This window comes from Ustilago hordei (genome assembly GCF_900519145.1).
Source record: "Ustilago hordei strain Uho2 genome assembly, contig: UHO2_contig_06, whole genome shotgun sequence".
Taxonomy (NCBI): domain Eukaryota; kingdom Fungi; phylum Basidiomycota; class Ustilaginomycetes; order Ustilaginales; family Ustilaginaceae; genus Ustilago; species Ustilago hordei.
Genome location: NW_024545253.1, coordinates 621,910 through 644,735, shown reverse-complemented (window position 1 = coordinate 644,735; position 22,826 = coordinate 621,910). Strand labels below are relative to the sequence as shown.

General features: G+C 51.8%; 11 protein-coding genes across 11 annotated transcripts; 6 read left to right on the top strand and 5 right to left on the bottom strand.

Annotated features, from left to right (window-relative positions):
• Window positions 1-700: 700 nt before the first annotated feature.
• UHO2_03659 (uncharacterized protein) lies at window positions 701-1,681 on the top strand (the record flags this gene model as incomplete). Its single annotated transcript, XM_041554265.1, has 1 exon — window positions 701-1,681. The coding sequence occupies one exon, from the start codon at window positions 701-703 to the stop codon at window positions 1,679-1,681; it is 981 nt and encodes a 326-aa protein (XP_041410199.1).
• Window positions 1,682-2,104: 423 nt separating this feature from the next.
• Window positions 2,105-5,185, top strand: UHO2_03658 (uncharacterized protein; the record flags this gene model as incomplete). The annotated part of the gene is made up of 1 exon (XM_041554264.1): window positions 2,105-5,185. One exon carries the CDS (start codon window positions 2,105-2,107, stop codon window positions 5,183-5,185), a length of 3,081 nt encoding a protein of 1,026 aa, XP_041410198.1.
• Window positions 5,186-6,206: 1,021 nt separating this feature from the next.
• UHO2_03657 (uncharacterized protein) lies at window positions 6,207-8,000 on the top strand (the record flags this gene model as incomplete). The annotated part of the gene is made up of 1 exon (XM_041554263.1): window positions 6,207-8,000. One exon carries the CDS (start codon window positions 6,207-6,209, stop codon window positions 7,998-8,000), a length of 1,794 nt encoding a protein of 597 aa, XP_041410197.1.
• A 243-nt stretch (window positions 8,001-8,243) lies between these two features.
• On the bottom strand, window positions 8,244-9,812 carry UHO2_03656 (uncharacterized protein; the record flags this gene model as incomplete). The annotated part of the gene is made up of 1 exon (XM_041554262.1): window positions 8,244-9,812. One exon carries the CDS (start codon window positions 9,810-9,812, stop codon window positions 8,244-8,246), a length of 1,569 nt encoding a protein of 522 aa, XP_041410196.1.
• A 495-nt stretch (window positions 9,813-10,307) lies between these two features.
• On the top strand, window positions 10,308-11,927 carry UHO2_03655 (uncharacterized protein; the record flags this gene model as incomplete). Its single annotated transcript, XM_041554261.1, has 1 exon — window positions 10,308-11,927. The coding sequence occupies one exon, from the start codon at window positions 10,308-10,310 to the stop codon at window positions 11,925-11,927; it is 1,620 nt and encodes a 539-aa protein (XP_041410195.1).
• Window positions 11,928-12,086: 159 nt separating this feature from the next.
• On the bottom strand, window positions 12,087-13,824 carry UHO2_03654 (uncharacterized protein; the record flags this gene model as incomplete). The annotated part of the gene is made up of 2 exons (XM_041554260.1): window positions 12,087-12,456; window positions 12,548-13,824. 2 exons carry the CDS (start codon window positions 13,822-13,824, stop codon window positions 12,087-12,089), a joined length of 1,647 nt encoding a protein of 548 aa, XP_041410194.1.
• A 472-nt stretch (window positions 13,825-14,296) lies between these two features.
• UHO2_03653 (uncharacterized protein) lies at window positions 14,297-15,394 on the bottom strand (the record flags this gene model as incomplete). Its single annotated transcript, XM_041554259.1, has 1 exon — window positions 14,297-15,394. One exon carries the CDS (start codon window positions 15,392-15,394, stop codon window positions 14,297-14,299), a length of 1,098 nt encoding a protein of 365 aa, XP_041410193.1.
• Window positions 15,395-15,755: 361 nt separating this feature from the next.
• On the top strand, window positions 15,756-16,430 carry UHO2_03652 (putative YNK1 - nucleoside diphosphate kinase; the record flags this gene model as incomplete). Its single annotated transcript, XM_041554258.1, has 1 exon — window positions 15,756-16,430. One exon carries the CDS (start codon window positions 15,756-15,758, stop codon window positions 16,428-16,430), a length of 675 nt encoding a protein of 224 aa, XP_041410192.1.
• A 342-nt stretch (window positions 16,431-16,772) lies between these two features.
• UHO2_03651 (uncharacterized protein) lies at window positions 16,773-17,413 on the bottom strand (the record flags this gene model as incomplete). Its single annotated transcript, XM_041554257.1, has 3 exons — window positions 16,773-16,964; window positions 17,074-17,189; window positions 17,275-17,413. 3 exons carry the CDS (start codon window positions 17,411-17,413, stop codon window positions 16,773-16,775), a joined length of 447 nt encoding a protein of 148 aa, XP_041410191.1.
• Window positions 17,414-18,720: 1,307 nt separating this feature from the next.
• Window positions 18,721-19,496, top strand: UHO2_03650 (putative ubiquitin-conjugating enzyme e2-23 kda; the record flags this gene model as incomplete). Its single annotated transcript, XM_041554256.1, has 3 exons — window positions 18,721-18,764; window positions 18,880-18,959; window positions 19,060-19,496. 3 exons carry the CDS (start codon window positions 18,721-18,723, stop codon window positions 19,494-19,496), a joined length of 561 nt encoding a protein of 186 aa, XP_041410190.1.
• Window positions 19,497-20,038: 542 nt separating this feature from the next.
• UHO2_03649 (uncharacterized protein) lies at window positions 20,039-21,376 on the bottom strand (the record flags this gene model as incomplete). Its single annotated transcript, XM_041554255.1, has 1 exon — window positions 20,039-21,376. The coding sequence occupies one exon, from the start codon at window positions 21,374-21,376 to the stop codon at window positions 20,039-20,041; it is 1,338 nt and encodes a 445-aa protein (XP_041410189.1).
• Window positions 21,377-22,826: the final 1,450 nt, after the last annotated feature.

The following is a 22,826-nucleotide window of genomic DNA, read 5'->3' as shown; positions in this document are numbered from 1 at the left end:
TGGCTAGCTTCGAGAAACTAGCTTTGTGACGCTCTGACGCCGAAGATGCCCGAATGACGTTTTTGATGGTTGTAGTTACAAAGGTGAATGTCGATCTCGAAAGTGACACATCGTGACGCGGGTGTAAACTGTTAGCCGGTTGCGATTCCCGAAATTCATAACAGGGCCTCCAACCGGCCGAATTAAACAACCCAGGTCTAACACTCTACTGTATTGACACTGGCTCGGCACGTTCCTATGACGCGCTTTTTGAAGCTCAGAAATTCCCAGCTCTGCAAGTGTGTGTGAGTTGAAGATGCACCGGCATCGCCAACGCGTGATGCATTAGATGGGAGTTCACAGGATCGGGAAATCGGGAAGGTATCAGGCGATGAAGAGGACGAGCAGAATGCGAAGCTAGTGGGAGCTAATGCAGCGTATGCACGAGGATTAACGCCATGGTATGCAGGGGATGTGTTGACATGACAACACTCATAAAAAGAAGATACGTGGCACATGGGCATGACTCGACATAGAGAGCACAGTCAGGTGGTTAGAACATGTATATATGCCCTTAGCTCAGTCGTTACCTCTTTATGACAATACAAGCCTTTTTACATAGAGCATCAGATCAAGGAGTGCCTGACCGTGGTCTCCTAGTGGTGTATCTAAATTCAACTGGCTCCCAACGTGGGGCTCGAACCCACGACATTCATCAGATATGGCGGGAGATAACGATCGCCAAGCCAGCACGGGTGAAGTAGCCAAGAGGACAAGAAAAGGTAAAACGCCACAACGAGTACAAATTGACGAAGAGGTCACCGATGGTAACGAAACCGAGTATTTTGACAATGAGGATGAAGGAGGATCCGAATCGGACGACGATAGCGACCGATACGATTACCGCACCCTGGCCAAAATCTTGGAGACGGTTCCAAAGCTCACGTCACGCAACTATTACAGTTGGAGCACACTCATCAAGGCCAACCTTCGAGTAGTCCCTCATGCCATACGACACTTAGAGGGCACGTACGATAGAAACCACCCGAAATGGAACAGAACTTTTGACAACGCCCTAGTGGGTGTCCTACGAAGCACCTTAGACACCGAAGGAGAGTACAACGTTCTTTACCTCCTACTCGACATCAGCAAGAACCACCTGACCTGCCATCAAGCCTGGAAGAAGATCGAAAGGAGCCTCACCAGTGAAGTAGCTAGAACCTCGCGACGGATAGCATTACTTGCCGAGCTCAATGAGACAAAAATGTTTCATGCTGACGCCCGTAAGCTAATCCAAGAGATCAGGGTCCTACAGACGGAAACTAGCCTTCTAGGTGCTCCATTTAGTAACGATGCACTATACTCCGCGCTCCAGAGATGCACGATTCGACACCCAGTCTACAAGGAAACAGTCGCCACGGTTCACCAGGTCAGCTTCGATGCCCTAGCAACGGCGTTGACTACACGCCAGTCTGCAATGGAGAGTGTACCCGGCCAGAAAGTGGACCCACGTCAAGCAAGTGCTAGAACGGCTGTGGGAAGCGAAGAACAGGCCGAGGACACTGAGTCGGACACGGGCAGCACAAAAACCAAGTCAAAGAGAATTCGTTGCTGGGTATGCAAGCGCTACGGACACGGCGCCAGCAAATGCGATGCTTCTGTCGCCATCCCCGAAAATTCCCCCCTCACCAAGACCAACTAGGAGGTCTGGTGCTCTTTCACCCCGAGTTGGCGGCAGCTCCCAAAACCAGAAGGAACCACACGTTGGATCTTGGATTCGGGAGCGAGCTACCACATGGTTAATGACCACAGCATGCTCATCCACCCAAGAAATTGCAGAAAGCGCGTGTATACCGCTGGAAGCGAAGTACTGGAAGCAACTGCTGTGGGAGATACCAACATAGCGACAGAACATGGAGACGTTTATCTCCAAAATGTGTTGTATGTTAGAAAACTCAATATTAACCTGTTGTCAACCAACTCACTCACAGATGAAGGAGCACGTGTGACTTTAGACCCCACAGGCGGGCAAATACACCTAGCAAATGGCATGTTATTGAAAATAGCGAAAGATCGCGAGCGTGGACTATTAGAGTTCCGAGGCGACACATGGCGACAAAGCGCGATGACTACATCAACACCGCTGTTTGAAGGGGTTGATGAAGAGTTCGAGCTGGCCGATCGGAGACCAAAGATCTCCACAAGACAGCTCTGGCATGAACGTCTAGGACATCCAGGTCGAGACAAGTCCAGAGCAATTGTAGATAAATTGAAAGGCGAACCTGTAGCAGCATTGGACCCAGATACAGCTCTGATATGTGAGCAGTGTATATGGTCCAAAAGTACGGCCGCCCGGATGGGGCGAGGCAGCGGCGAAACAGCCGCGGGGCCCCTAGATCTCATCCACATCGATCTGATCATAGACTCATCCCGCATGACAGAATACACGTGCACATTGGTGCTTGTCGACGACCATAGCAAGTATGTGCACGCACAGCCACTCTTACGAAAGAGTCACGCATTCACGCAACTCAAAAGAATAGTTTCGTTCCTAGAGACACAGACGGGCAGAAAGCTGAAAGCAATCCGATCTGATCAAGGAACTGAGTGGAAGAGCAACGAAGCATTGGAATGGTCATTAGAAAAGGGCATAGAGTGGCAAACCACTGTCGGTTACAACAGCAGACAAAACGGACAAGTAGAACGGATGAATAGGAGCCTGGGTGAGAAAATGCGAACGCTGTTGATGCAAAGGAGTTTACCAAAGAGATTTTGGCCGCACGCCATACGAGCGGCGGCATTCAAAATCAATCTTACTCCCAACGTTGACGGAGAGTTTCCATATCAGCTCATGTTCAAGAGATCACCAAAACGATTCGTCAGTCTCATGCGTGTATTTGGATGCTTAGCTTGGGTAAATATTCCAAAAGCTAAGCGAAACAACAAGAAGCTGGACCAACGAGCGGTTGCAGCCGTATTCATAGGGTACAGCTTAGAAAGAAAGGGATGGCTATTCTATAGCCCTGATTACTCTCCGAACGTTTTCTGGAGCAACTCGGCAAGGTTCATGGAGACACAGTGCTGGTCAGACCGATCAGAATGGCGGCCAATAAGTATCCGACCTCCACCAGTCCCAACTATTGAAGAGGACATCGATGATCTGGGATACACAGAGGAGAACCTATTTGATGAGAGGGAGCAAGAGCCTTTGGAAGAGCACGTGGACATGGAACTAACTCTCGAAGAGGAAGGACTCGGAGGACCACATTGTGACGATGAGAACTCTAACGGGATACCAGAGGAAAGGAGAACGACGAATGAGAGGGAAGAGTATGCACCGGTGCCACCCGAGGAGAGAGGCCCATGGCCAAACTGGAGGCCAGCTAGAGACATGCGCAACCCGGAGACCTGGGTAAAGAAGAGTTACTTCGGGTTGACGGCGGCTAAGGTCAAGGAAGGAAAGGACAGCCTGAACCCAACTGTCCACGAAGCGCTGGCCGGAAAGGATAGGAGGTTCTGGGAAGAGGCAATGCGCAAGGAACTGGATGGGCTTGAAGCGATGGGAACGTGGGAAACGACTGACCTACCGCGGGGTATGAACACAGTCGACACACGATGGGTACTCAAGATCAAGACTGATGCAAACCTCATCCCCACAAAGTACAAAGCAAGATTGGTAGCGCGAGGGTTTACACAAAGAGAGGGCTTAGACTACACAGAGATATTTGCGCCAGTGGCACCCATCCAGGCAATAAGGGGAGTGCTGGCCATCGCAGCCGTACGGGACTGGGAGGTTGATTCCATCGATGTCAAACAGGCTTACCTCAATTCGAGCCTACGTCATGATGTTTACCTAAAGCCACCGGTAGGAACTAAGGTACCTCCAGGAAAGGTATTGAAACTCATAAAAGGGCTCTATGGTCTAAAACAATCAGGTCGGGAATGGAATATCGAGCTAGATACCCACCTCCGAAGTATCGGCTTCCACTGCATGCCGAGCGCCCCATGCCTTTACTCAAGAGGAGCGGGCGACCAACTCACAGTCATTACGGCATATGTGGATGACATGCTGATAGCATCGCCGTGCAGGAAAGAAGTCGACCGTACCAAAGCCGAGATAATGGACAAGTGGGGAACAGAGGACAACGGACCTGTAGGAGAATTCCTAGGAATCAAAATCACTCGAGAGAGGAGACAAGGCAGGATCACACTCGACTTAAGCGCATACATTAAAGGCATGGTAAGTAAGTGGCTAGAGAGAACAAGTGAACGAACTTGGATACCGATGCAGAGTGTAGCAGGAGTCGCTGGAGGAAACAAGTGCAACCCAGATCAGGCCAAACGATACCAAGAGTTAGTGGGGCAACTTTTGTGGGTATCCAACACAGTGAGGCCAGACATTTCGTTCGCAGTAGGCGCTTTGGCACGATACATGTCAGAACCGATCGACAGTGCTTGGAGTGCTGCGATACACTTGTTAAAGTATCTGAATCAGACCAGCGAATACCGCTTAAGTTTAGGGGGAGCACACAGGAGTCACGCAGACCAACCGGTGGTTACGTATACCGACGCAAATTGGGCTTCTGACCCTACAAATGGGCGTAGGAGTACGTCCGGAGCGATCACATATGTGTATGGATGTCCGGTTAGTTGGAAATCACATGTGCAGAAGTGCGTGGCATTATCGGCAGTGGAAGCAGAACTGGTCGCAGCCTCCGAAGCAGCAAGAGAAGCACTCTTCTTCTCACATTTGCTCAGGGATCTAGGAGTATCCGGAGTTAAGCCAATACTGCGCACCGATAGCCAAGGGTGCATACAGGTCAGTAAAGATCCGGCCAAACACTGGAAGCTCAAACACATCGATACCAGATATTACTTTGTTAGGGATCATGTGCAAGATGGTGACATATCAATCGAGTTCGTCGGAACGGCCAACAATGTCGCTGACATACTCACGAAACCTCTCAAGGGACTCCACACGACAAGGATATCAAGAATGATAGGATTGGACATGCCGTTGAGGGGGGGAGTTGAAGATGCACCGGCATCGCCAACGCGTGATGCATTAGATGGGAGTTCACAGGATCGGGAAATCGGGAAGGTATCAGGCGATGAAGAGGACGAGCAGAATGCGAAGCTAGTGGGAGCTAATGCAGCGTATGCACGAGGATTAACGCCATGGTATGCAGGGGATGTGTTGACATGACAACACTCATAAAAAGAAGATACGTGGCACATGGGCATGACTCGACATAGAGAGCACAGTCAGGTGGTTAGAACATGTATATATGCCCTTAGCTCAGTCGTTACCTCTTTATGACAATACAAGCCTTTTTACATAGAGCATCAGATCAAGGAGTGCCTGACCGTGGTCTCCTAGTGGTGTATCTAAATTCAACTGTGTGACTCTGGAACAGAGAAGGAGGGAACGTGTTGCTGTTGCGATGCGGCATGGGTCTCCATTTCAACACTGCTGCGTGCGCACAGGTACGAACGAGAGTTGAGCCGGCCAATGGGCCGATGAAACTCTCTCTGCTCCCTTTTGGTGCTTTTGGTGCCTTTGGTGCTAAATCTGGGCGTGAGCCTGCACAGCTCTTTGCTCATGCAGCCCCTTTTCTTTTTGGCTCACAAACGAAATGTGTGTTTCTTGTCTTGCCCCGCGCTGGCTAGCCCATCGTCCTCGACTTGTGCTTTGCTGTGCTTTGCTGTGCTGTGCTGTGTTGCTTTGCGTCGGGTAGCAGTCTCTTCTCCACTCTCTTTTGCGGAGGGCCAAGGATTTCGAACCACACACACACACAGGCAATCAGGTGGAAATATCACATTTTGGTCACTCTCTGAGGCTTGGTCCGTGAGTCAGTTGAATCTGCATTGCACTCGTTTCGCTGCTGCACTGGCTCAGCGACGGTAGCCAACGTCATTACTTTATCGGAGGCGTAAACGTTCGGTATTCACCTCGCATTCAGTGGCTCCTTCCACACCGACACCAACTCACACACCGTCGCACACAGTCTCCATCGCGACCACCACAGGAGATCCTATCTCGCTCCGGTCATTTGTTCTGTCTTCGCCTGTCGTTCACTATCATATTCTGTCAACTTAAGATATACACAGAAGGACTTTCCAACCACCGACCATCTTCAACGCACCTTCCTTTCGCTCGACTCGCATACAGAGCGCAATCTCAAACGCATTCAGAAGACGCCTCGTACTCTCCTTGATCTGACAAGATGTCGGCAGCAACAGATGCCTCGGCTCCCACACCGGTGGCTGTCTCCGACAAGGATGCCACCGCAGATGAACTCGCTGCTCCGCCAGAGACCGTACAAATGACCGATGAGGAGGAGATCGGTGCTGCCTCGGACAAGGACCAGAGTGATTCCGGCAAGCTTAAGACGCTGATTGGCATTCTCAAGCGCATGATTGGAGTCAAGGACATTGCCGCTATCCGTATTTCGCTCCCCGCCAACTTGCTAGAACCCGTCCCCAACCTCGAATACTGGAACTACCTCGACCGCGGCGACTTCTTCACCGTCGTTGCCGATCTCGATGATCCTCTCGACCGAATGCTTGCTGTGCTTCGTTTCACCTTCACCAAGGAACTCAAATATGTTAAGGGAAAGATCTGCAAGCCGTACAACTCCATCCTCGGAGAGCACTTCCGTTGTCACTGGGACTTTGAGCCCGTCAAGTTCGCTGACTCGCACATTCTGCCCGTCCAGAGCGTGGCCACCGACACACCCGAGCCACTGCCTCTTGCTGGTAATGAGGCTCGCATCCCCACCCTGTCAGCCAAGAAAGGAAGCGCACCTCCTTCTCCCCTCGTACAGCCTCAAGACAAGTCCCGACCCGCCTCTCTTCGAGGATTCAGCACCGAAGCCACCAACAACACCAGCTCCAAGAAGGGGCTGTCCAAACTGCTCGGCCGCAAGAAGGGCAACTACAGCTCATCTGACCAGCAAGCCGCTGCCTCCTCTTCTGCAGCCGCAGGAACTGGCGAAGATTTTGAAGACAGCGTCAACGACAATGCCTCGATCTCTGGCTCCAGTACCCGCGCTGCAGGCAAGCGCCGTCTCTGCTTCTTGACCGAACAGGTCAGCCACCACCCACCCATCTCTTCCTTCTTCTGCGAGGCCAAGGATGCCGGCATGCAGCTCTACGGTGTCGACCAGCTGGGAGCCAAGTTCACCGGTACCGCCGTCAAGGTCTTCCCAGGCGAGCAGAACCAGGGTATCTTCTTGCGACTTACTGAGAACGCCAAATGCGGCGCTGCAGGCGAAGAGTATCAGATCACCCACCCAACTGCATCCATCAACGGTCTGCTGCGTGGAAGCTTGTGGGTGGCTATCTGCGATAATCTCTACGTGACATGTCGGGGCGGCAAGAGGGATAAGGGCGAGGGCGACGATGGCACACGACTTCGCGCGATTGTTGAATACAAGGACGAAAGCTGGATCACCAAGGCCAAGTACGCGCTCGAGGGCGTCATCTATGCTTACGGACCCAACGATGACCCTGACGAATACACAAACGTCAAGCAGGTTCCTACAGACAAGGTTCTGGCTACATTCGAAGGATGCTGGAAGGGCAAGATCACTTACAAGAAGAAGGGCGAAAAGGAGTCGCGCTTGTTGCTCAACGTGCTTGATCTCGACCCGATCGCCAAGTCTGTTCGACCTTTGTCAGCACAAGACGAGATGGAGAGTCGAAGAATTTGGGAACCTGTCACCAGCGCTATCCTGTCCAAGAAGTACAGCGAAGCTACCAAGCATAAGCAAGATATCGAACAGAAGCAACGTAATACTGCCGCAGAGCGTAAGCGTAAGGGCGAAACATTCGTTCCACGCTTCTTTAACGCTGACATCTCGGATGGCCGTCCCAAGTTGACTGAGGAAGGCAGGAAGGCGATTGACGGAGAGCACAACCTCGCTGGTTACGATGCTTCGGCAGGGAATAAGCCGTCAGCTGTTAAAGATGACGATAACGATGATGACGAGGATGACTTCCAAGATGCCCAAAACTGAGGCTGCTTGTGGAAGAGCTAAATACCAGTCTTGCTAGGCGCCACTCAAGCTTCCTGTCCAACACTCACTGTTTGCACTTTAGATTACCTTTCACACTTCCACTCACTCGTGTCAATGCTACGGCACTCCATCTGGGATCTTTCATAATGACAGCATGCTCTTTCTCAGTCCCTCAAAGGATACTCTTGGTGTGTTGACCTGTTGATATTACAATGGCATGCGAGAGAGTGATTCTACGTTGTGTCACATCTGAACGACCTTCTTATTTCCAGCTTTGGTCGCCTGAACCCTTCCAGCAGCCTTTTTCTTGGCGTTCCTTTCTTTCTGGACCGCTTGCTTCAATTCGGCCCTCAACGACTTGATCCGCTGCTGCGTCTGCATCTTGCGCTTCTTCCACCGCGCCGATCTCTCTTTCCTCCTGGATTTCTTCGCCGCTTTAGAAGCGTTCAAATCGACAGGCTGTGTTGTGCGAAGCAGCTTGATCGTTGGTGGTTGCTGTTTCAATGTCAAGGGGCGTTGGTTGTTTGCGCTGAATTGCTTGGCAGCACGCATCGCTGTTTCGAGCCAAGATGCACGAAGACGACAGAGAGAACCAGTCTCTCTTTCGATAGCTGCAAGAATCTGAGCTAGGTGGGTGGGGGAGAAAGCGGATGTGAGAGCAAGAATGGATGCTCGACGCAGGTTGAGTGCTTTGGCGAGCAACTCTTCGGAGCCTGAGGGGAGGGCAAAGAGGTAGACGGCCCCGTTGGTTTCGTTGTCGTCGTTGCTACATGCTTGTAAGACAGCGTTCCTGGCTGTGACCAGCATCGGAAGATGTGCGATGAGTGCTGGCTGTGGCAGATCATGTCGACAGACAAAGACGACTTTGATGCTCGGTGGTTGTGCGGCAACAGTTTTGCCTTTCCTCTGAGCGCTATGCAGCTTCTCAAGGTCTGCTGCGATATCGTTTTCGATGGCGCGAGTGATGCTATTGATGCCTGCCAAGACTTGCGGGCCCGCACCCGCAGTCGACAACTGCGAAGTATTGTCGACGTCCATGGCGGTGTCATCGGTCTCTTCTTTTGCCTTGGAAGGTCTTGAAAGTGACCTTCGACCGAGGTCTTTGCGAAGCGTATACTGCAGCGCTGGCTTAGCGAGCATCTCGAGCAGGGTATGCAGGACGGTTTTGGAGCCTGCAACAGGCATCTCGGGCCACGAGACGGCGGTCGAGCTGGCGAGAACAGGGCGAAAGATAGGCCTTCTCCCAGCAGGCGGATTCGGCACCACCGGTTTTGAGGATGAGGCCAAAGATGTTCCGGTCGGTGACCTTACATCTGAGCGCCTACTGCCGACTGTGTCGGTCTGTTTCTGCTTCTTTTGCTGATCATTTGTTCTACTGCTTGTGCTCGCTGCTGGACCCGACGCTGTGCTAGGCTGCCCGGGAGGGGCGGTAGTGTCAATGCTACCCTGTGCAGAGGGCGCATTCTTCTTTTTGACCTTCTGCTTATCGTCGAGGGTCTGTGAAGTCGATTTGCTCGTGGAGATCGCTGATGACTGAGCACTAGGGAAGGAGCCGAAAGCAGCAAATCGAGAACCTTGACCAAGGTTGACAGGTGGCTTGGAGCTTGATGCGAGCAGCGATGCCAGTGCAGCATCCTTTCCGTGAGGCTGTGGAGAGAAGAGCGACGAGAGCGAAGAAGCGAGCGAGCCGCGATTCGATGAGCCAAAAGGGCTTGCAGCTGAAGCCTTGCTTGAGCCCTGAGAGCGCTGCTTGTTCTTCGAAGCGGCTCTAATGGTGGTGCTCTTATCCACCGTTGCTTTCTTCGATGCCATGGTTGCTACTGTCGGCTGAGCCGACCTACCGCTCCGAAGGCGTCGGACTGGCCGACGAGTGGTGTTGAATGAGGTGGATTGTTTCCAACCTGGTGTTAAGGGAGGAGCGAGAAGAAGAAAAGAAGAAGCGGAAAATGACTTTGAGAATTTTGGTGGAGCGAAGAAGCATGTGGAGCAGGGTCTCGTTTTCGACGCACAGGCGCTTAGAGATAAGCTGTCGATTGACAGTTTGGTCGCTTCTTCGCTTCTTGTACGTCTTCACTTGTGACTACGTCTTCGGCATCTCCGCTCCTCGGCATCCAAGCCCTACATTCGACTCAGTCGGATCGCCCGACTGCTACTTCAGAATCTCAGCGGGCACATTCAGCAAGTCGGCAGCTCCGAACGCTTGGGCCTCTCTTCTGTCGATTTAAAGGTGGAACGCCATCGGACGCTGCGTCTGGTCGTGGACTACAGTTCGGCTCCTAGATCGCTCTTGACAAAAACTGTTCCAAGATGGAGACAAAGCGATTGCAAGTGCCCGTGATCGGCTTGCGTCGTTCAGGCAAGAGCTCCATTCTCAACGTCGTCTACAACGAACTGCATCCAGATGACACAGTCTTCCTCGAGTCCACGACGAAACCTAGCTTCATCCTCTCAGATAGTTTCTTACCCATCCGAATCATCGATACTCCTAGCCGCGTGCTTCTCGGCGACGTACGTCTGGAGAAAGGTATCCCACTCGCTCCAGCAACAGCAGCTCGCGCTGGTCCACCCCCTCCTGTTCCCGCTCGAAACGCCCCACCGCAACAGCACAACGGCGCTTCAACATCTTCTGGGCCGGGAGCTGCAGCAGCAACACCCGAAGTCTTGACCTGGACCGAAGTCTCCGCGGTAGTATTTGTGATCGATGCCCAGGACGACTATTACGAAGCGCTCTCCAAGTTGCAGACCATCATTCTGTCCGCTTTTGCAGAGAATCAGACGATCGACTTCCACGTTTTCGTTCACAAGATCGACGGCTACTCAAACGACTACCGTCAAGACACACTATCGACCATCCAAGGCAAAGTGCTTGACGACCTTGTAGATAGTAGTCCCAGCTTTGTCGCTCAGCCATGGTCCTATCCCGAGCCGCTTCCAGCTAAGGAGGTGAAGTCAAGCCAGAACACAAAAGACCGCAGCAGGAGCAAGAGCAAAGATCTCAGCTTCTCGCGCTCACCAGCAGCAGGCAACTCTAGCTCGGGTGGTGGGGGATATGATGCCAGTGCATCCGAGTTCTCCAGCTTTTCCGGTGGTGGTCATCGATCCGATGCGGCACCCGAACCAGGTCTCATCAACCTCGACCAAGCTGTAAGACTTCATTGCCATGCCACCTCGATCTACGATACCAGCGTCTTTGTTGCCATCAGCAAGCTTCAGCAGAGCTTGGCACAAAAGGTCAAGCCAGAAGAACCACTGGAACCAGAACCTCATGCATCCTCGAACGGGGCAGCCGAAGTCGCATCAGCTGATGCAAGCAAACCTACTCGTCCTCCTGCAGCCACTCTGCGCCGCAGTCTGACACTTGCTGAGTCAATGGAACAAGTCTGCGACTCGATCTGCTCAACATGCCGATTCGAAAACGGTTTCTTGTTCGACCTCCCAACAAGAACCTTCATCGGATCAGACTCAGCTCCTTTTGACGCAGCCAGCTTCGACCTCGTCTTTGACTACGCTGGCTTCCTTGCAAAGTTTGCAGACCTCTATGCCGGCGTCCAGTCAGAAGGATCGCAACAAGCTACAGCAGCAGCTTCGGCTAGCAGCGGCAACAATTCAGCTTCGCAACTGTCGACATCGCCTTCCTCTGCTCGACGCTTCTTGCTCGGGAGAATGTCCAAGGAAGCAACGAAACCCGTAGATACCGGCAGTGCTGCAAAGCCAGCTGCTTCGCAGGTCCAGAGATGGGCTTCATCTGTAACAAGATTACAGCCGGATCGCTCGCTGTGCTTCTGGCAAATCAATCACAGACTGGCACTGATCGCACTGATTCATTCGGATGTGCATTCGAAGCAGACGGGTTTGATCGACTACAACATCACTTTCTTCCGTCGCGCTGTGCAGGGGCTGTATGGCTTGGCACAGTCCAGCATCTGATGCATCATCACTCCCTCAACTCGTCACGCAAACAGCATCAATACCAATCCTTTCACACATGCACTCAAATACGCTCTGAGAAACGGCTGTGATTACAGAGATGACGAAATGCTACATAGGAAACCATGAAAAAGTTTCGAATGTGCGCGGCGTGTTCGCTTAGGCAGACGTGCGAACAGCTCGTCTCAACCAGCGCCTCCTCCTAGTCTCAGCGCGCATCTTGGGATCGTGGTCGATCACGCCCGTGCTGAGCGGAGGCAGAGTACTCCTGACATCCGACTCGCCATCATCGTCAACAAGCGTATCCTGATCACCGTCACCTTCCATGTCAAAGATGGAAGGAGGATAGTCAGGGACACCACCACCATGTCCATATGCGTAGCTTGCAGGTTTCTGCCAGCTCGAATCAGTGTAGACGTAGCCTTCATCGTCCACGCCGACAGCGGACCAGCTTCCACCCCAATCAATACGCCACTCATCGCCAGGAACCCACTCCCATCCGGGTTCGAGCTTCATCGCGACTTGTCTGCTGTTGTATTGCCAAAAATAGATGCCAAAAAATGAGGTCAGCACTGTGTCAAAAGACATGTAGAGAATACGGAGGGAGGGAGTCTACTTACCTGATATCAATCTTGTGACCAGGAAGAACTTCGACTTGGTCAGACGACCATCCGTCAGGGCCTTTCGTCCAAGGCATGCGCTCACCCATGCGCAGATTGTGCGCGCTCCATCCGCCGACTACACCACTTGAGCTAGCCGCACGCTTGGAAGGAAGGAATCGCTCATTTTCAAACATCTCGACATTCCTCCATCCTCTCTCCCAGACATGGTCATCGAGTCGATCCTGTTCGATCCACTCGCGCACTTTGTGACCTCCTTCTTTGGCGATCTTGATCAGCTTCCTGCCTTCTCTCGATGTATGGATGCGCTTCGCCAGACCCTCAAGCGCAGGCTTCGTCCAGGGATGGTTGAGAATGAAAGCACCTTCGCCTGCCAAGAACATGACTGCACGATATGGTAGGTATGGCGCAATGAAGAAGAGCAGGACATTGGTGAGGAGCGCGAGCTGAAGGATATGCAGACTGCGACTGTACGAGGACCAGTTGAGATAAGGGACTGTCGGTGCGAGAAGATCATAACCGTCGATAATCATCCTCATCATGTTTTGTATGTCTCGAAGGTTCTCATAGTATTTGACCGTGCCTTCGTGGGGAGGATTGGGTACGAGTGGAGGCTGCACAAAGCCTTCGCCCGTGCTTGTTGGGAAGGTAGTCGAGTATGCCAGAACCTCGGCAGGAGATGCAATGAGAGCCTTGTCGTCTGCTGAGCGAGCCTTTGATGAGGGAGACTTGGGCACCTCCATGCGGACAATGTTCGGTGTCATTGTATCCTGATAGCGAGCTCGATGTGTCATGACAAGGATGACCGAGAGAATCGTACTTGGCGCCAAAAGCAGCAGCCAAGGGTAAATTGATACCATGGCCCAGATGGCCATCCACATAAGCGTCCAACTTGTGTCCTGCCACATCAGTGTTGCTTCTACACCATCTTGGAACCAGAACATAGGTCCCGACTTTTGTACGAAGCCTCGGAAGTTCTTGGTTGTCGTGGGAAGCGAGAGCGGTACCTTGTTCTCAGCGACTGGTAGTCTAGGTGGTGCGGCCGAAGCCGATAGCACCGACTCGATAGCGAACGACTGCAGCGCCATCGACGTCTGCTGGAACAGCCCTGCTTCGCCGCTCCTTGAAGACGAGATATCGGATGGTGGTGAAGATGAGTATGCTGAAGGCGATGACGGACGACGTCCTGATTTTGGTGATGTGGATGGGAAGAGCGAGTTGCTGAATAGCGACGCTCGGCCCTTGCCGGACGTCGGCGATCCCGACGGGTCGTCCATGATGACGCTTGAGTTGAGGTGAAGTCCTCAATAATAGATGGACTGCCAGTGCTTTTGGGGATGGTGAAGAGGAAGGGGAAGGAGTGCGGAGGGTGAAGCCTACGATTTTTGGCCCTGCAACACCATAGCTTCCTGACGTCTTTGAGCCTCAGTTAAGTTAGCGGCTTGAGCGCTCGATCCAGCTGTTTCCTCCACTCAGAGATGCAGCGTGAAACCTGGAGTGAGCCAAAATTGATGGATTGTTAGACCTTCAGATATTTCGCGAAAAAAAACAAAAAAAAACAAACCCTGTTCCATTTTCATAGCAACATCAGACATTCGACGACTCGGCTCTTAGGTGCTTGTTGCTGTCACACACAATGGGACATATTGAGATGGAGCAGCGTATGATGCATGCTGTTGGTGATGCAAGGATACAAATACAGATTGCAAGTTCGAAGGGTTTGGAGGAGGGAATGCAAGTGGACGAAAGTTATGGAAGAGCGTGAAGAAGGTACTCTCTTGGCTTTGTTTTGCAAACCAGAGGAGTCTTGTTCTCGGCGAAGAGCTGTGCATCAAAGATCTGTTGGGCTTCCTGCGAGCGCTCATCTCTCCATTCTAAATCAACCCAGCGCTCGGCATCTGCTTCTCTCTGCGCTGCCATCAATTGATCGCGTGCCTCGCTGATGCCTCCACCCATGCTCATACCGCCGCCTTTCTTAGCGTTGGGATCTGTTCGGAGCGCAACACTTAACGTCTGAGCTGCTGGTTTCTTGACCTCTTTCTTCTTCGACCGCGTAGAGCCTTCCCCGGGAGCCTCCATCTCGATCAGCTCGTCTTCGTCTTCCTCGTCGGAGCCGATTTCGCCTGCAGCCGTAGCGCGATCTCGACGCTTCTCGGCTTCTCGCGCTTCGTCGATGGCATCAAGGTAGTTCATCGAAGGTCGCAGCTGAACGATCGACTCGAGTCGTGTGAGGTGAAGAGCCTGGTCTCGGATGACACCGACCATGTATTCGGTGACGTTTGGCACTTGACTGCTTTCGAGCTTGATCTTTTCGAGCTTCTTGGGACCTCTGTTGGCATGCACTTCCTCCTCCTTCTCCTTCTTGACCCGAGACCTGCTACTGGATCCGGAAGCTTCGTTTGAGCTGGCACCGTCATGAGCCGCGTCAGCTCGAGCTTGCTTCTGTGCAAGCAGGTCGGCACCTGCACCGAACTCGACACCGCGATCTGTGTTGTAGACTTCTTCTCTGACATCCAACGGAAGCTCGACTTCAACTCGATTGGCTCGTGGACGCCATCGGCTTGAAACTTTAAGTCCTCGTGCTGCGGCTGAGTATGGCACCGGAAGTGGTCGATTGCGTGGGTAGATGGGATATTGGAAGACGTGCAGAGATGAACCGCTGAGAAGCGATTTGCTCAAGTATACCGGGAGGGAAGCAACCAGCTCTGAGTCAGGCGGCAAGTCGGATGTAGAAGAGGTTGGCAAGGTTGACGAGGCTGTATTGGCGTCAGCATCTGACGATGGCGGACTCATTGCAACATCGCCAGCTTCGCCCTGGGAGCCGAGGAAGAGTTGCTCCGCCTCCATGATGCTTAGGTGGTGGTGGTGGTGGTAGTAGTAATGTCAATGGCCGGGAAAGCCTCGGTTAGAGCCCCGTTGGAAGATTGCGATACAGGAGAAAAATCAAATTTTTGGCCAAAGGAGCAAAAAAAAAAAAAAAAAAACAAAAACAAAAACAAAAACAAAAAGATATCAAAAAAGGGAAAGAAGATCAATGGTCAGTGCAGAGCCTGAGGAAAAAGACCGACGACGGCGGTCATCATGGTCCCGAGGAGGAGGAAGCAAACCTTCTTAAGAAGAAGAAGAAGAAGAAGATAATAAGCTGCCATTTCGATGGAATAGCTCCTCCTCCTACCCACCACCATCTGACACCATCTCTACAGGCACAATGTTCGCTCGCTCCGCCTTCCCCGCTCTTCGTGTCGCTTCCAAGCGTGCTTTTTCCAACCAGGCTGCTGGCACTGTCAGCAACGCCTCGTTTCGCCAATACATGGGTGGTGCTGCCCTCGCTGCCGGCGGTGCTCTCACCTACTCGGTTTTTGCCGCACCCTCCATTCACCTCGAGGGCCCTAAGACCATCGCTGGCGAGGTTGGCACTGCCTCTGAGCGATCGTATGTGATGATCAAGCCCGACGGTACCTCACGCCAGATCGTTGGTGAGATCATTTCTCGATTCGAGAAGCGTGGCTACGTGCTCCGTGCCATAAAATCAGTGGTTCCCTCGCAAGAGCTCGCCAAGGAGCACTACATCGACCTTAGCAAAAAGCCCTTTTACTCTGGCCTCGTTTCGTACATCACTTGCGGTACCCCCGTGATCGCCATGGTCTGGGAGGGCAAGGACGTCATTCGCCAGGGTCGCCGCCTTGTGGGTGCTACCAACCCCCTTGACGCTGCTCCCGGTTCGATTCGCGGCGACTACTGCATCTCGGTCGGCCGCAACATCATCCACGCTTCGGACTCGCACGAGTCGGCTACCAAGGAGATTGGCCTCTGGTTCCACGAGAAGGAGCTTGCCACTGATTACCAGCCCATCGCTTACAGCATGATCATGACTGAAAACTAAGCGTACATGCCCGTCAGGTGTCCATCTGCAATCAAACAAGCCGCCAAAAGTGGCTGCAATAGATCAACAAAAAGCCCTTTTACTTCCGCCTGCGCCGCTTGAAACAATTGAGTTCTCAAAGTGCCTGGTGGTGCGTACTGAATCTGAGAGATCTGTGAAAGCTTCTGCACGTATGAAGGGACTGGTCGGCAACCTACAGCGGGCACATGCGAATTGCTATGAGAACAACAGATGTGTTCGTTGTGTGATGTACAATTGAATTGATGTAAAGCCAAGGTGACAGGAGAGACGTGAGAGAGGGTCCTAGGGGCATGCGATGGGATGGTATCTTGCGTTTGCGTTCTAGTACATGTCGCCATCTCCGCTCTTATCAGCACAGAAACCTCGAGCTATGCGAAGAATGTCGGCCTTCTTGGCTTCGCTCTTTGCTTTTGATTCTGCTTCGGCTTCCTTGGCTGCCAGGAGTTGAGGAAGTGCTGATGGGGGCAATGGAGCAGCGATAGATGGTGGAACTTCGTCCTCAGCGTCCAGGTCCTACAAGGGTTGTTGAGGTAGTTGAGTGCAATTGGGTGAGCATGGGATGCAGCTGGGTTAGAACAGTGCATTTTTAAAGGTCGATGCAGACAGACGGCTTTGCACTTACGATTTCGCCCATGAGCACGACGTTCTCACCTCGTACGAGGAAGACGCCGCGTACAATATCTCCGTATCGGTTGCCTACGAATACTCTCTCTACTGTGTCTTGCAATACAAGGTTGGCTATTGTGTGTGTATAGGATGTATGCAAGGTTGGTCAGTAATGTTTGCCAAGGTAGCTGAAGAAGGGGACCTGGCAACTACCTACCAAATTGGTCATAAGATCTGAGAACACCGATGAGCTTTTTTCCATCTCGCAAGACTACCAACATCTTCTTGTCCACACAATCCACTAGCGATCCTGATGTAGTGAATGCAATGTTGGACACGATGTCCTGTGCGTCCATGATGGCCATCTTGTCAAGCGAAAAGCTTCCGAGTCCGAAGGCTGACTGAGAAGTGTATCGATGGGGTGTCGAGTGGGAATTTCTAAGAGCTAGTGTTGCAGGCGATCGTGTACCGCCAGATTCGATGTTCGATATACGATGTCGGCGTGGTCAGAGTAGTGTAAGTTGGCCACAGCAGAGAATAGCTAGTGGAAGGAAGTGACAAGTTAATCCTGCCGCTCCGCGGTGAGGTAGTGGAGCTCACGTGATGTAATGAGGGTCTCGTGCGATAAGGTGCCAATCTTCGAGTCCAACACCTCCACATGGTAGCTGCGATCCGCAAGCACCAGGCCCTGCATACGGCTTTCATTGGGCGGTTCACAAGCCGACCGCTGGCTCCTAAGCAACCGGGTGGAGCTACAGACCAACTCCACGTTGCAACGTCCGAACACTTCTCAGAGGGAAAGGCAGATTCATCAATCTTGCGATGTTGCCTTGAAATGGACACCCTTCGGGTCAGATAGCAAGATCGTCTGTTGGCAGCCAAGTGGCTGGATCTCGTCCGAGTTTTGAAGCGGGCGTTAAGCGCGTCTCGGGAAAGCGGCAGGTCTGTGTCACTGTGCAACGCAGCTAGCTGATTATCACACTTGATAGTCACGCAGATTGCGGAACAGCACATAAACAACGCTATCAAAGACATGATTTTGAGCCGCTCTCTTGTCACAAGATGGATCGTGAAGAGGTCGTATCTGATTGCGCTTGCTTGCACGGCCGCTGTCGCTGGGTTGAGGGCCGGTCAAATGACCGGATACTTTCACACACTTATCTGGCAAACATTTTTGGCTAAATCTGATGCAAAGAGTGTAAGTGTTAGTGTCATTTGGCTGAGGCCAGGTGCAGATCGGACGAGACCCTGACTCGCGCTCTCTTGGTCTCACAAAGCATCCACAGCCCCCCGCTCCCTGGCCAGTTTGCCTCTCTAAGCCTTTGACCCCACTCAATCAAGCACATCATTATCCCGCTCTTGGACACACCTTTGACCATCCTCCTCTACCGCTTCTATATGTCTATCTAGGCCTTGGTCTATTATCCTCACCGCATACATCTCGAGCATTGAACGTTGACGACAAGACCGAACCACCTACGAGCTTATCACCGCGCATACATCCACAGACAAGTCCGGCGCATATCATCGATCTCGCCTTGCCCCTAGTCTCGAAAGCCTACCTGAGCCCTGACTGGCGCTTTGCACCTCATATTGCTTGACTACTCTACCGAAATCCCGCGAGCAAAAGGCCTTCGATCGCTATTCGACCAACTCTGCCAAGATGACGTCTCCGAAACGTCGTATCGAGACAGATGTCATGAAGCTGTAAGTGGTCATTGTGTGCGCTACGTGCATGTCGAAAGGTCAGCAAATGCTGAAATTTCCGTCCTTGTCTGTCTGCATCCACTCGATCTCCAACCTATACGCTGCCTCGATCTAGTCTCATGTCAGACTATGAGATCACACTAATCAACGACAGTATGCAGGAGTTCTACGTGCGATTTCACGGCCCACAAGAGAGTGAGTACAATCCACGTTAGCGACGGTTAGGCTGTCCGCTTATATCAGATGCTATAACTGATATCGAATGCTATCAATGTTCTCCTTGCTGGATCTACAGCCCCTTTCGCAGGCGGCGTATGGAAGATCCACGTTGAGCTGCCAGATCAGTACCCCTACAAGTCGCCCTCCATCGGCTTCATGAACAAGATCTTCCATCCCAACATCGACGAGCTCTCCGGCTCGGTCTGTCTCGACGTCATCAATCAGACATGGTCACCCATGTTCGACTGCATCAACATTTTCGAGGTCTTCCTTCCGCAGCTTTTGCGATACCCAAACCCAACCGACCCTCTGAACGGCGAGGCGGCAGCTCTGCTCATGCGTGAACCTAAGACCTACGAGGCTCGTGTCAAGGATTACGTGCAGCGCTTTGCGACCAAGGAGATGGCCAACGCTGCAGGTGAAGAGGAAGACGAGGACGAGGATGAAGAGGACGAAATGTCGGATGTTGGCAGCTTCTCAGATCATGAGCCGATGGGTGACATGGAGATGTGATGGTCCAGCATCTCCCCTTTGGACTTTGCTTCCCTCTTTCCATCAGCATCGTGGTCTGCTGGTCAAGTCGGCGCCGCTATCTCAGATTCAAGCTCCTATGGACAATCGCTTGCATATTTTCCGTTCTCCATCATCTGTATTACCTAGTCTCCTTCTGCATGTCTCGCATTTCCCCCTGACCTCCCTTTCCGCACACTACGCTCTCTACACTCAAGGTCTTGCTTTTCCTACCTCTTTCCTTCTCGCCGTTTGTAATCTGTCGAATGCCTCTTACAATTTCATCGTAGTCAAGCATCTGCACTATCTGTGCGCACGACATGGAAACAAAGTCTGACGATGATACTGTAATAGCTGCTGGATGGACGTCAATTAACCTGTCTGCATAAGGTAGTACAGTAAAAACTGAGGTCTATGTGTGTCTGCGGTGAATGACCTGGAACCAATGATGAGAGGGGTGATGTGGGGATGCCGCCTGTTGACAGGCCAAAATGTCTATGTAAATATGCTGAGGCTTTGCTGTTTGTCGCTTGTTTAAGGCTGAATTACTTCTTCTGCTGTTGCTGTTGCTGCTTGAGCTCGGTTTCGAGTTTGGCATTCTCGTCGCGGCTCAAGACCTTCTTCTCCTCCTCGACGACTTGTCTCAGCATATCCTTTGTCTTGTCCATGAGTCCTCTCACACTTTCAGCCTCGAGCTCGTCCTTAACTTCCTGCAGCGATGAAGGGTTGTACATCTGCAAGGGCAACAATGCTACTGATTGTTTCGAGATGTCCCTTGTTTCCGGGTTGTCCGTTGTGTAACGCAACCAGGAGCGTAGCGATTCGAACATGTCATGATGTTCAATGCCTGAACAACGCAGACCACGCTCGCCGCAAGCCTTTGCCAATGCATCGGCGTGCAGAGGGATCGCACCGAAATCTCCGTCGGCGCACATGAGCAAGTCGTCTTGACGAATGTAGGTGAGATGCGAGTCGAGTCGGCGTCGGATCATCGCAGCACCTCCCCACGTCGAAAGGGAGAATATCTTGGCGAGCTTGGTGAGATCTTCGCTCGACAGCGTTTTCAAGATATCCTGCTCTGTCTGCTCGCGATGCGCGTTTGTTAGCCTGAGACCTTCCTTGGACTCCTCGATGACAGGAATGAGCTCTTTGAGGCTGTCGGACTGCTTGAGCTGCTGGAAAGCCTCTGCGCGTTTCACCTCCTCTCCCATTCTAATCTTTGCCAGCTGATTTGGCAAGATGCATGTCGACGGAAGCAAGGAAGGCGCCCAAATGACAACAAGCGGCAAAGCTTCTTCCAAGATCAACAGAATGAAGAGGAAAAGAGGCAACTTGCGCATATCAGCCTTGTGCACATGCATTAATTGCGACTCTTCGCGAGTGAGCTCTGATCCACCATTAGCTACCCTCGCCTGCATCTCCTTCACTCGTTTCCGATTGGCCCAGATCTGCTTTACACCGCTAAAGTAGAATTTAAACAAGTACTTGGCGGTGGCCCAAAGCTCCTTTGCCCTCTCTGTTAATGTCTTGTTTGCTTTTGTGTCGGTGACTTGGGTCGATGTGACATCTTTTGTTGCGAGGTTGGTCTTTTCCGGTGTGGTCGAAGGAGCTGACGAAGCTGATGTTGGTGCGGATGGTGGTGTTGACTTTTGCGCTGCCAAGAGGTAATGTGACTGATGAAGCATGCGAACAGCGCCAAAGAGAAACTGCTGCCGTCCCAACGCTGGTGATCGAGATTGTGAGAGCGTCGAGAACCGTGCCCGTAATGTGACACTTATGGTTCTACCGCTGAGTGTGGATTTTGAAACGGTGGCAGCTGTGCATCTTGTGGCCTGAGAACGGCTATACTGCGAGGCAGTTCTGAGAGCTCCGGAAGCTTGCATCTTCGACAAGCCTCGCGGGTGTAATGGAGGACTTGTCGAGAGGTACGAGTGTTGTCCTAGGCGAAAGATAAAGTCGTCGTGTCAAGCTTGTTCCTTGCCTTCTGAGCTGAATTTTGCTGTGACAGAAGACTATATCTCGATGACCTCGTGTGCGCCAATTCCAATGCTAGGATGGTCGATGTGTTGTGGGTAGAAAGAAAGCGACGAGGATGAAGGGAATGGGGAGATCAAAGCTGAGCTAAAGTGACACGCTTTCGGAAAGGGAGCGTTCCGGCGAAAAAAAAAAAAAAAAAAAAAGAAAAAAAAAAAAAAAAAAAAAAAAAAACAAAACAAAACACTTTCTTCGCGAGCACCTTGATTCCACGGCAAATGCCGGTTCCGACCTGCTTTTCTTCGTATCAAATGCTTACTCGATGGGCAAAAGATGACCGTGTTAGATCTTGAATATGGTGACATTTGCGGGAAAAAGAAAAAAGATTCTAAACGAAAGGTAATCGCCGATTTGATGCTACATCGGAGGCAACTCGAAGAGATCATCAACACAGCTAGCCGACGTCGAACACTGCACGTGTCTTGGCCAAATCGCACCCGATATCGATTGAATAGGCGGCTCATGCGAGAGAAAGAGAGAGGGAGAGTTTCAAAATCGTACAATGACATCGGAGAGACGAGGGTCGAGGGGTCTTTAGATGAGCTCAGATGGCTAGATCCGCTTGCAGCAGCAAAGAGAGGCAGCAAAGAGAGGCGGAACGAAGAGAGCAACGGGCCAACAGGAGACGAAACTTTGGGAAGCAGGGTCTGATTTGAGCCTTGCTGTGGCTTTGGCATAGAAAAACGAGACTTTTGGGGCATTTATTAAAGAAAAAAATTCCTCACACTCAACAAGATTGGCTATGCCAGCCAAGCGCAGAGAAATTCGAAACAGTTTTTTTTTTTTTTTAGAGCGTTAAAGCCGCAAAACTGCACCGTGCGCTGGGCAAAGAGCTTACAAATTTGGTCCAGTGTGTTCGGTAAAGCTGAGAGAACGGCAGCGGGAAAGAGAAAGAAAGAGAAAGAAAGAGAAAGAAAGGAAGCCTTCTCCTCTCCCTCCGACCTTGGACCCTGAAGTGTCAAAGAATTTTGCAATCTATCCGGGACAAGATAGCGAGCAGGTTGACAGCATCAGGCTTGGTTCGATACACGTCAGTACTGGCTCCTCAGCGTCGACTGGACAAAGAGCCACATGATAAGTGGTCTATCATGATGCTGGTATCGAAAGCTGATCACAAGTGCAAGTTGCAGCCTCAGAGATGCTTCCCTTTGAATCGATGTGAGTGAAGTCGGTATCGCAGTGGACGGAATCGGGAAAGAGGTGGCAAGGCGTTGTGGTGTGGCGTTCTTGATCCAGTTCAAGAGAAGAATGCTGAACGCAACAAGAAGCGTCTGGCTCGAGCCGATCTTTTCCGGCAAT